At 39.9% G+C, this 14,159-nt stretch overlaps 1 protein-coding gene across 1 annotated transcript in view; it reads right to left on the reverse strand.

Annotated features, from left to right (window-relative positions):
- slc67a1 (solute carrier family 67 member 1) overlaps window positions 1-10,514 on the reverse strand; it is a 15,252-nt gene extending 4,738 nt beyond the window's left edge. The window contains exons 1-6 of the mRNA XM_080493472.1: window positions 10,013-10,514; window positions 7,942-8,039; window positions 7,733-7,878; window positions 5,076-5,208; window positions 4,613-4,725; window positions 8-118 (exon numbers count right to left, since the gene is read on the reverse strand). Coding sequence (XP_080349598.1) covers window positions 8-118; window positions 4,613-4,725; window positions 5,076-5,208; window positions 7,733-7,878; window positions 7,942-8,039; window positions 10,013-10,165 — 754 coding nt within the window. The 5' untranslated portion in view covers window positions 10,166-10,514. The remainder of the gene's footprint in view (window positions 1-7; window positions 119-4,612; window positions 4,726-5,075; window positions 5,209-7,732; window positions 7,879-7,941; window positions 8,040-10,012) is intronic.
- Between the last annotated feature and the right edge of the window lie 3,645 nt (window positions 10,515-14,159).

Below are 14,159 nucleotides of genomic sequence, written 5' to 3' on the forward strand. Positions count from 1 at the left end.
CGCTCACCTGATGGCAAACCTGCGACGAGCTTGATGACAAAGATTTTGGCCACTCGAGGAAACTTCATCAGTCTTGCGATTTCTCCAACGCTGAAGATGGATTTGTTCCCGGCTTCACCTGCAGCACAATCAGAAAGAACCGAGAAAACTGGATTATATCATGAAACAAAGCCGTACACTGATTGAAACAACCAGTGTATTCCTCCTCAGAAGAATAAACTAATCGTACTTTATTCATTCCTTGTGGAAATTCCTTTTTCCTTCATTACGGCGCTCCGGGGGGCCGGAGGGGGTCAAGGGTCAAGCTCAGGGACCCACAGTGGTGACCTGTCAGCTGTGGGGATTGAACCTGCAAACTTGCAATCCCAATCCCAACCTCTAGGCCACCGCTGCCTACAAATATGTGTAATATGATTGTATATTCTTACTCCCACTGAGATGGTTGTTGCGGTTGTTTTACTCCTTTGCAGTTTTAAGTCTTGGCTACAAAGGTCTTTTAATAAAAGGGCATAACTAAAATGGGGAACAACAGATTAAACCACAAGAAATGGGAGGAAAAAAACTGCTTAAAAAACTCTGAATGACTTGGATTCCTAAAAGAAAAATGGGGGAAACACAGGAATACTTAAAAAAGAGACAAAATGCTAAAATGTCACAATTGTCTAAGATAAAATGCTTAAAAATAATGTTGAAACCTCTAAGATCAGTTACTAAAAAGCTGAAACTGTAATGAATGTTTATGGCTTTCTTCTTCTTCTTCTTCTTCTTCTTCTTCTTCTTCTTCTTCTTCTTCTTCTTCTTCTTCTTCTTCTTCTTCTTCTTCTTCTTCTTCTTCTTCTTCTTCTTCTTCTTCTTCTTCTTCTTCTTCCTTTGGCGTTAACGGCAGTTAGCATCCCTGAAGTCTCATTACCGCCCCCTGCTGGTTCCAGCTCGTCCACACTATTCCCACCGCTCTAAACTCGCTCAGGAGTTCTTCTCTGCTTTCTCACCTTGTCTCCTCTCTCAATGTTCACCATTCTAAATTGTGATTTAAACTTCTTAAATGCAACATAAGACCGTTTATGTTCACAAATCAGAACCGTGTATGAAAGTATATAGAACTGTGTCGGCCTCATTTTAAAGGTTAAACATGTTTTGCGGCTCCAGACAAAAGAAGCCGTTGACATCATCATGTTGCTTGGCAGCCATCAACGGCAGTGTTTGTGTGACCAACAGCATTTTGAGACGATTCAAAGACTGAATATTTGTGCTGAAGAATAATCCCATTCATCGTTCACCAGATAATCTGTGACTCCCAGTTTCTATTTCATCAGATGTAGGAGAACCTGGCTGCCGTGTCCAGGAGATCCAGCTGCGTTCCTCCTGTCACATAGTACAGCAGCGTGTGTTACGCCAACGTCTTCATCATCACAGTCTTCACTGACGCAATCCGTTTTAAATCAGTTTTGGCCGTTCGGCGTGTTTTCATGGATCCTGAATCCTCAAAGAAATTTCACCGGTTTGCTTCAGTGGTGTGAGAATGAGAAGTGTTTTTGAACCTGCGTTTAAAAACAGACCATCTTTCTGATGAGCTCTGAACTGGAGCGTTACGTCGTTTCATGACATAAAACTCACAAGTCGTTCACGTCAGTTCGTCTCAAGGACAGTGTGGTTAAAAAAACTAAACAACACCTTAAAGGTTTGTTCCTAAAGCCTGTTTGAAGAAAAACTGTTATTCTCAACGTTCTGGAACGGTTCAATCCGTTTAGTCCAACTAGTTTGCAACATTACTTACTGAACACAAAGTCACAGGTCTTAGGAAGGTTGATCCAAACAGTAACGAATGTTGTGCCCAGACTTGGATTAATGGAATTATTACGTATCATCACTGCTACTAATCAAACTGAAAGTGCAGGAAAATGTTGTGGTTTGGTATTAAAGCCATAAGCTGACATGCAGATAAAAGCAGTAGCTGTGCCAGTTGTCTCTCATGTGCTCTAATAAATCTCTGCTAAACTCTAAAAATACAGCTTTGGCTGAAAAAGGTGGAAGTTCACTGGGCAAAGTGTTCCTGAGCCGTCGTGTATCTGAACAGTCGTAACAGCGGTGGCAAACATGAGAAACCATCAGGAGGCTCATTTAGGAAAATATCAGCTTGAAAACAACAACACAGCGTCCCAAACATTAAATTATAAAGTTAAATAGATCAAATATTTTCCCAAGCTGGTTTAAATTGGTGCAACAGAAAAAGAAAGCTGAGGAAAGATCCTAAAACGTTCAGTGCTTCATGATGAAGTACATCTTCCTCAAGTGTAACAAGGATAAAGTGACTGTAGTGAAGAAATCTGATCTATAAAGAGCTGATCCCACTCAGATTTATTGATTAAATTACAAAACAATAAAGAAATATTCAAAAATGTAGAATAAAAAATGAATAATGAAGTCAGACCAGAAAGAGTAGAAATGTGTCTCTTTCCTTTGCAGCAACATTGAAACTGACCTGAACAAACTGACCTGAACAAACTGACCTGAATAAACTGACCTGAACAAACTGACCTGAACAAACTAACCTGAACAAACTAACCTGAACAAACTGACCTGAATAAACTAACCTGAACAAACTAACCTGAACAAACTAACCTGAACAAACTGACCTGAATAAACTAACCTGAACAAACTGACCTGAATAAACTGACCTGAACAAACTGAAGTGAACAAACTAACCTGAACAAACTAACCTGAACAAACTAACCTGAATAAACTAACCTGAACAAACTGACCTGAATAAACTAACCTGAACAAACTGACCTGAATAAACTAACCTGAACAAACTGACCTGAATAAACTGACCTGAACAAACTGACCTGACTGTAGTGAAAAAATCTGATCTATAAAGAGCTGATCCCACTCAGATTTATTGATTAAATTACAAAACAATAAAGAAATATTCAAAAATGTAGAATAAAAAATGAATAATGAAGTCAGACCAGAAAGAGTAGAAATGTGTCTCTTTCCTTTGCAGCAACATTGAAACTGACCTGAACAAACTGACCTGAACAAACTGACCTGAACAAACTGACCTGAATAAACTGACCTGAACAAACTAACCTGAACAAACTAACCTGAACAAACTAACCTGAACAAACTGACCTGAATAAACTAACCTGAACAAACTAACCTGAACAAACTGACCTGAATAAACTAACCTGAACAAACTGACCTGAATAAACTGACCTGAACAAACTGACCTGAACAAACTAACCTGAACAAACTAACCTGAACAAACTAACCTGAACAAACTAACCTGAATAAACTAACCTGAACAAACTGACCTGAACAAACTAACCTGAACAAACTGACCTGAATAAACTAACCTGAACAAACTGACCTGAATAAACTGACCTGAACAAACTAACCTGAACAAACTAACCTGAACAAACTAACCTGAACAAACTAACCTGAACAAACTAACCTGAATAAACTAACCTGACACAAACTGACCTGAACAAACTGACCTGAACAAACTGACCTGAATAAACTGACCTGAATAAACTGACCTGAACAAACTAACCTGAACAAACTAACCTGAATAAACTGACCTGAACAAACTAACCTGAACAAACTAACCTGAACAAACTAACCTGAACAAACTGACCTGAATAAACTGACCTGAACAAACTAACCTGAACAAACTAACCTGAATAAAACTAACCTGAACAAACTGACCTGAACAAACTAACCTGAACAAACTGACCTGAATAAACTGACCTGAACAAACTGACCTGAATAAACTGACCTGAATAAACTGACCTTAACAAACTAACCTGAACAAACTGACCTGAACAAACTAACCTGAACAAACTAACCTGAACAAACTAACCTGAATAAACTGACCTGAACAAACTGACCTGAACAAACTAACCTGAACAAACTGACCTGAATAAACTAACCTGAACAAACTGACCTGAATGAACTGACCTGAATAAACTGACCTGAACAAACTGACCTGAATAAACTAACCTGAACAAACTGACCTGAACAAACTGACCTGAATAAACTGACCTGAATAAACTGACCTGAACAAACTAACCTGAACAAACTAACCTGAATAAACTAACCTGACACAAACTGACCTGAACAAACTGACCTGAACAAACTGACCTGAATAAACTGACCTGAATAAACTGACCTGAACAAACTAACCTGAACAAACTAACCTGAATAAAACTAACCTGAACAAACTGACCTGAACAAACTGACCTGAACAAACTGACCTGAATAAACTGACCTGAACAAACTGACCTGAATAAACTGACCTGAATAAACTGACCTGAACAAACTAACCTGAACAAACTGACCTGAACAAACTAACCTGAACAAACTAACCTGAACAAACTAACCTGAATAAACTGACCTGAACAAACTGACCTGAACAAACTAACCTGAACAAACTGACCTGAATAAACTAACCTGAACAAACTGACCTGAATGAACTGACCTGAATAAACTGACCTGAACAAACTGACCTGAACAAACTGACCGTCATCCTCACAATACAGCCTGAACACTCCAGATTCATCCATCCATCCATCAGCTGAGAGCAGCAGGTGTAACGGACAGAAAGGTTCCTTACTTGCAGGATTGTTTGCAGCAGCCTCCACTTTCGTGTTTTTGGGGATGAAGAGTAGAACCAGCATCAGACTGCAGGCGCTCCCCGCGGCGCCGCAGTACGCCGTCAGCCGCTCCCTGAGGAACGCAGCACAGAATGGAAGCTCACCCGTCTGCTGGCATCAAACGTGCAAAATTCTGTATCTTTTCAGCTTGGTTGTGGGAGCGTGTTTTCATTCAACTGCAAGGTCGCAGGTTCGAGCCCCCATCCACCCCCACACTGTCCATAAGTACCCTTGAGCAAGACACTGAATGGAGGAATTTTGCACAGCAGCAGCCACCAAAACTGTGTGAACGGATGAATGTGACGACGTTAAACGACATGAAATCAAATCATACGGCTCATCTGTCGGCTGAATTGATCGATTGTGAATGTCCTGTTCTGCTTCCACAGATCCAAACTGTCGCACGCTCAGAGCAGCACTTACCCATAGCGCGTGTTCAGCTGACCTCCTAAGGTGGAGCCCGCGATCATACCCACCCCGAAACACAATCCCTGCTTCGATAAAGCTTCAGCCTTTTTCTCGGGTTCTGAAAGGTCGGCAACGACCATCTGAGTCACTGTAAACAGGGGAAAGGAGAGAAATCAGTAGTTTCTTCTGTGCTGTAAATAGAATCGTCTGTCGAGACTGAAGCATCTGTAACTCTGGAGGAGACACATTAAGTAACTGATTACTTTGGCCTATTCAGTAATTCATTACTGCAGTTTCAGTGCGACTGTTACTCGGAGTTGACAGAGCTGTTGTCTTTACTGAAGCGAGGTCATTACAGAACAGAACTGCTCTAGTTTTTAGTTCAGTTTGACTTTTTCTTTTTTCAAATTCAGTTTGTTTTGATTCATTTCTTTTAAAGCAAATTTGCTTCTTTTTTTTTTTTAAACACAGATTTTTTTCCATTTCTTATATTTTTTTCAGATTATTGCAGAAAAGTATTGATTGTAAAAAGTCTAGAAAAGATGCAAGATATGCAAAACTCTTTTGAGGGAACAGATGAACGGCGACTGATATGTGCCAGAAGGATAATTAAACAACAACTGCTCTTTGTGAGAACTTTATATGATTCTTTCCGTTTCTTTCAGCAGATTTAATGAGCAGCACACAGAACTGAGCACTCAGCATTAATACAGGCCTGACTGAGGGAAACAGTACGGACGCATATAGCATATATTCACATGAAAAAAAAAAAATCAACTCTGTTTTTCTGAATTAATGACATAATTATCTCATAATTTTGAGAAAAAATTAATGATTAAAAAAATGCGGCACTGTTTTTCAGAATTTATGAGATAACAGTTTTCTGAAGAAATAAAAACTTGTCCCAGCTCTCAAGTTTAATCCAGCTTTATTTCTATTTGGTTTGAGACATTGGGAGATGCTCTTGTGTTTCAATATTGTTGATGCTATTGTATTAGTTTGTCAACTTTGTACAGTGTTACCTCGGCCGGTTTATAACTCCAAGCCGTAGTTAGGAGACCCGGTTCACGACTGAGCTTCACTCAGCCGTGGCTCAGCTCTGCGGGTAATTCTGCGTGTGGAGTTTGACGGAGTTAGACAGGGAAGACATCCGTAGTTGATGAACATTCAACAACACTGATCGCAGCACGGGGCATGGGGAACAACCAACTACGATACCCAAAGCTAAAAGAAGTCACACTACACTTCCCACAATGCATCAGACCCTTAAAGTGACAGGCTCGGCATGTAACAGTTTAAGTTTAAGAAGCTTTATTGTCATTGTGCAAATACAACAAAATTCCGTTTGTTGCATCACTAATAGCAGCAGCACCTCAGGAACCTGCGGCTGTATGAATGTAAACACCGCTCGGATTTGTTGGTGGTTGTGATGTTTCTACAGGAACAACTGGGCTGATGTGGCCTGCTTCACGGGTAATAAAGCTCAGTAATAAACCGGGTCTCCTAACTATGGTTCGGAGTTATAAGCCGGCTGAGGTAACGCTGCAATCTTGACAAACTAATACAATAGCATCAACAATATTTAAACACAAGAGTATCTCCCAATGTCTCAAACCAAATAGAAATAAAGCTGGATTAAACTTGAGAGCTGGGGCATGCACGTTTCCTACAACGGTAAAGAAGAGCTTCTGCTAGGAATATCACACCACTGTCCCATTGATGCAGAACAGAGAAAGTTCTTATTTTTTCAGAAAACATTATCTCATAAATTCAGAGCCATTTTTAAAAATTTCATTTTATCTCATAATTCTGAGATAATTATCTCATAAATTCAGAAAAACAAACCGATTTCTAATGTTTTCAGAAAACAGTTATCTCATAAATTCAGAAAAACAGAGCGGAATTTTTTTTTTAATAATACATTTTTTCTCATAATTATGAGATAATTATGTCATTAATTCAGAAAAACAGGGTCGATTTAAATTTCTTTATGTGAATGTGATACGCTTCGGTAAAACAGTTATGCAACTGTTTTTTGTAGGGTTTTTTTGTAGTCTGTAGGAAAGCTACTACTCTTTAAAAGTTACTGTAATCACTTACTGTTTGCCAGTATGTTGCACAAAGTCGCTTGTTTTACATTTAATACTTACTGTGAGTTTTAAACAAGTCGCCTCATGAGCATAACAAAGTTCGTCATTTCTGAATAAAAAAAACGAGATTTTGAGGAAAAACTTGAACTATGGGGTAAAGAACGATGTCTAAAATTTTAAGATACTTGTAAAAGAAATGTATCATTGAGTAACACATATTGAAGTACAGCCTATCTTTTTTATAGTTAGTGTTACGCCAGACTGCACGGTGGTTCACACTCCCACCTCACAGGAAGTACATTGTGGGAACAGGACGTCTAAGCTGAGTGCTTCTGCGTGGAGTTTGCATTTTCCCATTTGGCGACTCAGTGTTCTGAATTATGCACAGCAGGACAGAATTATTGATGGAGGGACATTTTAATGTATAGTATAGTATTCATTTTCATTGTATGTCCCCTCAAAAAATGGCATAGTTCAAATTTCAGCCATATGCATTAAAAAAAGAAGAAATACAACACAGAGTAATTCTTACTATTATCTGGATTTGAGGCGTGGAAAAGCTCAGAGTTAAAGGGCGCTCACCAGGCAGGACGTGCATGAAGACAGTGGGGAGCTTGTGGATGAACAGCATGGCCGGAATGGTGGCGTTGGCCAGCAGCAGAAAGAAAACCACGGTGGCAGAACAGGCCAGGGTCAAAGCTGCACGCGCCCCGAAGAGATCCCCGAACCTGCAGACCAGGCAGAGGGCGTCAGTCGCCCAGAGATAAACTTCTGACGTCTCAGAAACTCACCGTCCGAACAAAGGACCCCCGAACAGCTGAATGACTCCCACGGTGGTTTGTAAATAACCGAACTGCAAAGTGTCAAAGCCGAGCTTCTTCGCCAAATACTGAAGAGGGACAGAAAGAACACACCAATATTAGATATTAATGAAACTCTGAGTAACAAAGATTCAGGCTGAATGACTCCATCAAGCTTTTACAGTTTTTATACAGTTTAAAATTATTTTTGTTGTTATTATTATAATATTATTAATAATAACTAAATATTATTTGACTGTAATGAACAGATGAATGCTAAAGACAAAATGTTATGTGGAGAATTTTGTGAACCATGAAAATACTAATAAAAAAAGAATTAGGAATAAATATGATGGTGATATTATTATCATTATGATAATAATGATAATAATAATAATAATAATAATAATAATAATAAGAAGAAGAAGAAGAAGAAGAAGAAGAAGAAGAAGAAGAAGAAGAAGAAGAAGAAGATCATCATCATCACCATCATCATCATTATGATTATGATTATACTATGATTATTATTATTTTATCTGCAATGGGTAAACATGCCATTGTTGAGTATTGCAATAGTAATGTGAACTGCGATAAACACATAAGGAGATGAAGTTAAAGTGTCTGTGCTTTGATGGCTGCAAATAACAGTGCTCTTTCTCTTGCCCCTCATTTATAGCCGTTATAACTGGGCCATGGTTTGTTTTTGCATCATATGTGCATCCAAGGTTTCCACGAGTACTCTTTCTTTTGTGTTTTTGGTCCATGTTTAGTTAAATTCTGCGCTTATTTAATACATATAGTATGTCTAGGTTTGAAATATTAACCCTTGGCAGTACGTGGTCAGGTATGAAGCCCAGAACGAAGTATTGGTGTCGCGCTCGCCTGCAGCTGACCATAGGTTCTACCCGGCTCAAGTCATCCACCACTCTACCCAGTCCCCATAAAGCCAATGATTGAGTGTGAAAGGCTCTGGGAGAAGCAGATCAACACAGGATCCCCAGAGATCTGGACCAGCCACCAGCTGGCCTACCAGAGGAACCGTTCCACAGGAGGTGAAGTCTTCGTGAGACTTCGTACAGCCGTGGCTCATCAGGAACATCCCAGTACGTACATCAAGATGACATTGGTCGATTTCAGCCTGACATTGAATGTCAATACTCTCATATAAACTAGTACTTGATGGCTTTCAGGAACTTCCCTCTGGGATTAATGAAGTATTAGTAGTACTTTCTCACCAACACCGCAACAAGTAGCAACAAAAGGACACCATACATCGTCCACTCATTCTTGAACACGGGTGCACCACAGGGCGGTGTGCTCGGCCCGGCCCTATTCACCCTCTTCACTGTCATCCGCCATCTCTCTCGCTGTCTGGTAACAAAGCTGCACACTGCAGGAAAAGGAAAGACCGGACCCAGGTGGTGAGAACTGCTCAATGGATCTTAGGATGTCCACTCCCAGATGTGGACTCGGTGAACTGCGGCTGCCTGCAGAGGAAGCCCAGCAGCATTACCTCTGATCTCAGCCACCACAGTGTGTGTGTCGCCCTTCCTCCAGGTCAGTCATGGAGCAATAAAACCTTCCACATGCGGACTGAAGAACAGCTTCTTCCTCAGAGCTGCAAAACACACTCCAGTATGGAAGAACTGAAACACACAGTTCGATCTACTGATAACACACAGAGTGTGTGTGTGTGTGTGTGTGTGTGTGTGTGTGTGTGTGTGTGTGTGTGTGTGTGTGTGTGTGTGTGTGTGTGTGTGTGTGTGTGTGTGTGTAATGATAATAAAGGTCCATTCACTTCTTTTCTAGTCTATTTTTTGAGCTGATAATGTAAAAATACATGTTGTATCAGGTAATTGTACACTATATGGAATGCTTATAAAACAAGTAGGTATATTTGCGGCCTTACAACAAGTTTAATGACCATATAACACATATATTAAGTGATAACCATAAACTATTATATGGCTTTTTTTTTTTTTTTTGCCATTATCTAGTGTTGCCTTCAGGGTCTGCACGGAAACCCAGTCCCCCTGCTCTGACATAATGACATTCTGCTCACCGGTGTTACGGCGAACTGTAAAAACATCCACGTGACGTCCAGCGCGGCGATGAGGTAAGCGACGCGGATCACCGACCTCCTCCTCGCGGGGTCCACGGCCGAGGTACCCGGGGAGGTGGACGAGGCTCCAAGCGTCCCTGCTCTTCGATTCATCTTCCTTTTTAGAATCAACTTGTTGGAGTCGCGTTGACGTTGAGCTCCTCTGACACCGAGCGCGAGCTGAACTCCACTCCCTTGTTAGCTCACCTCCGGCCGGCTGCACTTTGGAACAGGGAGACGGAGGAATGGGCGTTCCTCCAGGGAGACTTAAACCCTCACTTTTTACACGAAAAACTGCCAAAACCAGGAGGCAAAGCAAGTTCCCTGTTCGTACATCGTTGGCTGGAATAGGCGGCTCCACACTGGATTGGATAGTTTCGGGAAAAAACAGTGAAAAACGAAGCGAGAGCACCTGAACGCATCACAGGAGATGAAAGTTTAGTACGGCGGCGCGTTCAAATGCTCCTATTAAGATCGTTTTTTTGGCTACCGTTTGTTTTTGTTTTTTTTCCGATGTATTACTTTTTAACCCAGCTTTCTGTGGGTACATCCTGGATACGTTCTCAGTCGAACACAAAGCAAACACAGACAGACTGAGACAAGAACGAATAAAAATTATGTGTTTCTGTAAAAGGGGTTAGTTCAGGGAACAACCTGGATGATCTTTTTTTTTAAAAACCAACAACTTCGAAAACAACAAGACAATTTAAGTTCACTAGTTTTGAAAAATATCGATCTGAGGAATGACAAAATTTTAAATCCACTGTGTTCCTTTAAAGGACAGTTTAAATTAGGTGGTTTTTTTTCAGGAATGGCAAAGAAAAGCAAGACAGTTTTTTTTTTGTTTTTTTATTCATTAATTTCAGGCACGTGATGTTTCAATCATTTTGTACAATCACACATATAACCAATATTCCTATATACATACACACGTATACAAAAATATATACACCATTTGATGATAATAATTGAATTATAGCTTATAAAAATATAGTTATACCCACGCGCACACACACACACACACACACACACACACACCTTGTATATCTGATTAACATGCCTGACAAGGGGCAGGACATCAATCATACTGAATTCACTTTTGAGAATTAATTGTTTTTGTTTTGTTGCTTCAGTTGTAGAAGCTTTACTTGTATTATGTACAGGGTTTAGAGAAATAATATATATATAATAATGTTCACTTCACTAAACCCTTCGGTCACAAATCATAAGAGTGATGTCGTCACATGGAAAAAATAAGTTGACAGAAACTGTTTTCCTTTTCTGTTTTATTGCATCATGTCTCTGGTTGACCGAATAAACTACTACTACTACTACTACTACCACAGATCTTAGGCAGGGTAGTGGTCCCCGACCCTGGTTGTTTATGCTTACGATGTCTCTCTGCCTTAACACACCTGGGTCTAATGATAATGTCACCACCAAGCTCAGAAGAAAGCCCAATCACGCTCTGGGAGCAGGTTAGGCTCTGAATAATTAAATCCAGCATAAAAGTGCAAACTGTGTATACAGTCACTGCATATAGGTTTAATCATCGCTGATAACGGGTTGTTTTCTTTGCCACAGGTTCATCAGTCAATTAAAATCCTTTTGTATCGACCAAAATCACATATAATCAGTGCGGTCAATCGATTAAAAACAATCTATCACACACTTCTCTGTAAATAATCGTGATTAATCACTTTTTTTATTTCTACTTAAGACTAAAGCTTGTTGTGCAAATTTATTTATGGGAAATCGTGGAATTAATGTCGACCCAACACACAAAAAGTATATTTAAATTCATGGACTATTTTTCTTCTAAGTTCCTTTCAGCTCTGAGTGAACACTGTTTCTCTCCACGTTCATCGAAAAGAAAAGAAAAACAAACATTGTTCTTATATCCACTAACGTATAAAACAACAAAATGCAGACTTGTATGTTAAAGTGCAGGTCCACTGAAAATCTCTAGAAACTAACTAACTATTATTTCATGAACAAAGTTGCAACAACATAATGTGAGATCCAGTGAAACACACAAACACAGAGAGAGAGAAAGAGAGAGAGATTAATAATTGACCTACAAGTCTCAAGTGTTTGCAGTCAGTTGAGTTATTGGTCAGTCAACATGGCAACCGGCTGTTTTGCGGCGTAGAATCACTTCTGTGGTCGTTAAATTTGACTTCACTAACAGCCACTCGGCAACTTTTTAAAGTGAAATTTTCCTTATAAAACTATTCTGTCCCCATCATTTTGTTCCCTTTTTATTTAAATAGGGACAGTACATATTAATGAACATATAACATATTTAAATATGTCAGATTATAGCCAAAGGCTAATTTCCATCTGTTGTCCCGAGACAGGCTGATGTAGATAATGTCACATGTAACAATAAGACAAGGCAGGTCACAGAACAATATACAACAGGCTGACATACAAGACAAGGAATAGAGGGATCATAAAAAAAAAGACAGTAACTTCACTTTTAAATGGAACACTGGGATCACAACAACTCCTCTGTCAAGGAAATAGACAGGATCGGCGGCAGGGGAAGGAAATGAACAGGGGAAGACAGAAGACAGTGGAGGAAAAAGGACAGGGGAAGACAGGGGAAGACAGGGGACAGGGGAGGACAGAGGAAAGAAAAGAAAAGCAGTTCACTTCCACATACTCAGAGTTAGTCAGTTAAAGGAGTGCGTACTGATCCAAGATCCAATTGCTCTGTATTCTGCTGCACTGTAGCCAGGGTGGCTCAGAGTGGCCAAGAGGTTAGAGTAAGAAAAACTAAACGGAAGTAAACAAAACTTTGTTTATGTTTTTTTAATGAGTTAAACATTTTGAATTAATGCATTCATTTTGACAAACACTACAAATAATATGTCTCAGGCCTCTTACCCCGGGGGACAAAGAAACAATAGTGGTTGTACTGATTCAGCTTCTTCTTGTCGTTGTGCTAACGGAGTCTGGGACGGGCCGCCGGTCGTCCTTCAGGTAGTTCACACAATACAGGAGTATTGCAGTAAACAAACATTTCACATTCAGTTATATTTGTTATCAATGTGTCTTGTCACTTGTTTCATTATTTATATCATAATCATCTTAAGTCAGTTACAACAGTCCACATATACAAACAGGCCCACATGATCCTGTTGTTACAGTCAGTGCTTTAAGTGGGCGGGTACACACCAGTACACACCAGTACACACCGGTACACAACGTTACACACCGGTACACACCGGTACACACCGGTACACAACGGTACACACCGGTACACAGTAAAGGCACTTTTAATTTTTACCCCTCAGCGTACCGGGACTTTTTTCTAGCGTACGATGCGTACTGGAACTTTCTGTAGTTTCCGGACAGCAAGACACTACTTTATTGACACTCTAAACCCGGCGGTTTAAACGATGATGCTCATTTGTGAATTATTACAGGCCAAGTGCCTGATGCCGATAACACATCGGTGATGCATTCACGTGCATCACGTAACTCTGCCTTGCTGCGCTCCGTGGCTGAGCAATCGTCCTCCTCAGAATCACAGTCAGCAAATACTTTATGAACAGAGATAAAACACTCAGTGATTGTGTACTCTCTCTCTTTCCCTCGAGGAAGAAGCCATGTTTAAAACTTGCTTTTTCTATAGAGAAAATAAATAAAAAGTTCCACTCCCACAGTGAAATTGATGTCCTGTTACAACATGGACACATGTGCTTTTTGACAAGTGTACTGGCACTATACTATATATGTACAAATCTATTTTATCTTTTTAGATTTGGTGCAGCTTCTGTTCATTTTTCTAAATAGTGTACACTGTACTGTCTGTGGCCCATATTGATGTGATCATTGACAACATCAACACTTAAATCACACCAAAGACATATATAACTGTACAGGCAGGACATTTCCTAAAAATTCAGTTCAAAGAGTTTTCAGCAAACTGCAGCAGGTTCCTGTCCTGTCCATTCCTACATGACCCCAGGTTCCTCTGGGTCACTTTTCAAATGGATTCATTGCAGATTTTTCCACAATTACACACTTAAATTACACCCAAATCATGTAATGCAGTACAGGCTGATCAAAAAAAAGGAAATTCCCACAGGGACAATTA

The sequence above is a fragment of the Lipophrys pholis genome, assembly GCF_963383615.2.
Source record: "Lipophrys pholis genome assembly, chromosome: 2".
Classification (NCBI taxonomy): Eukaryota; Metazoa; Chordata; class Actinopteri; order Blenniiformes; family Blenniidae; genus Lipophrys; species Lipophrys pholis.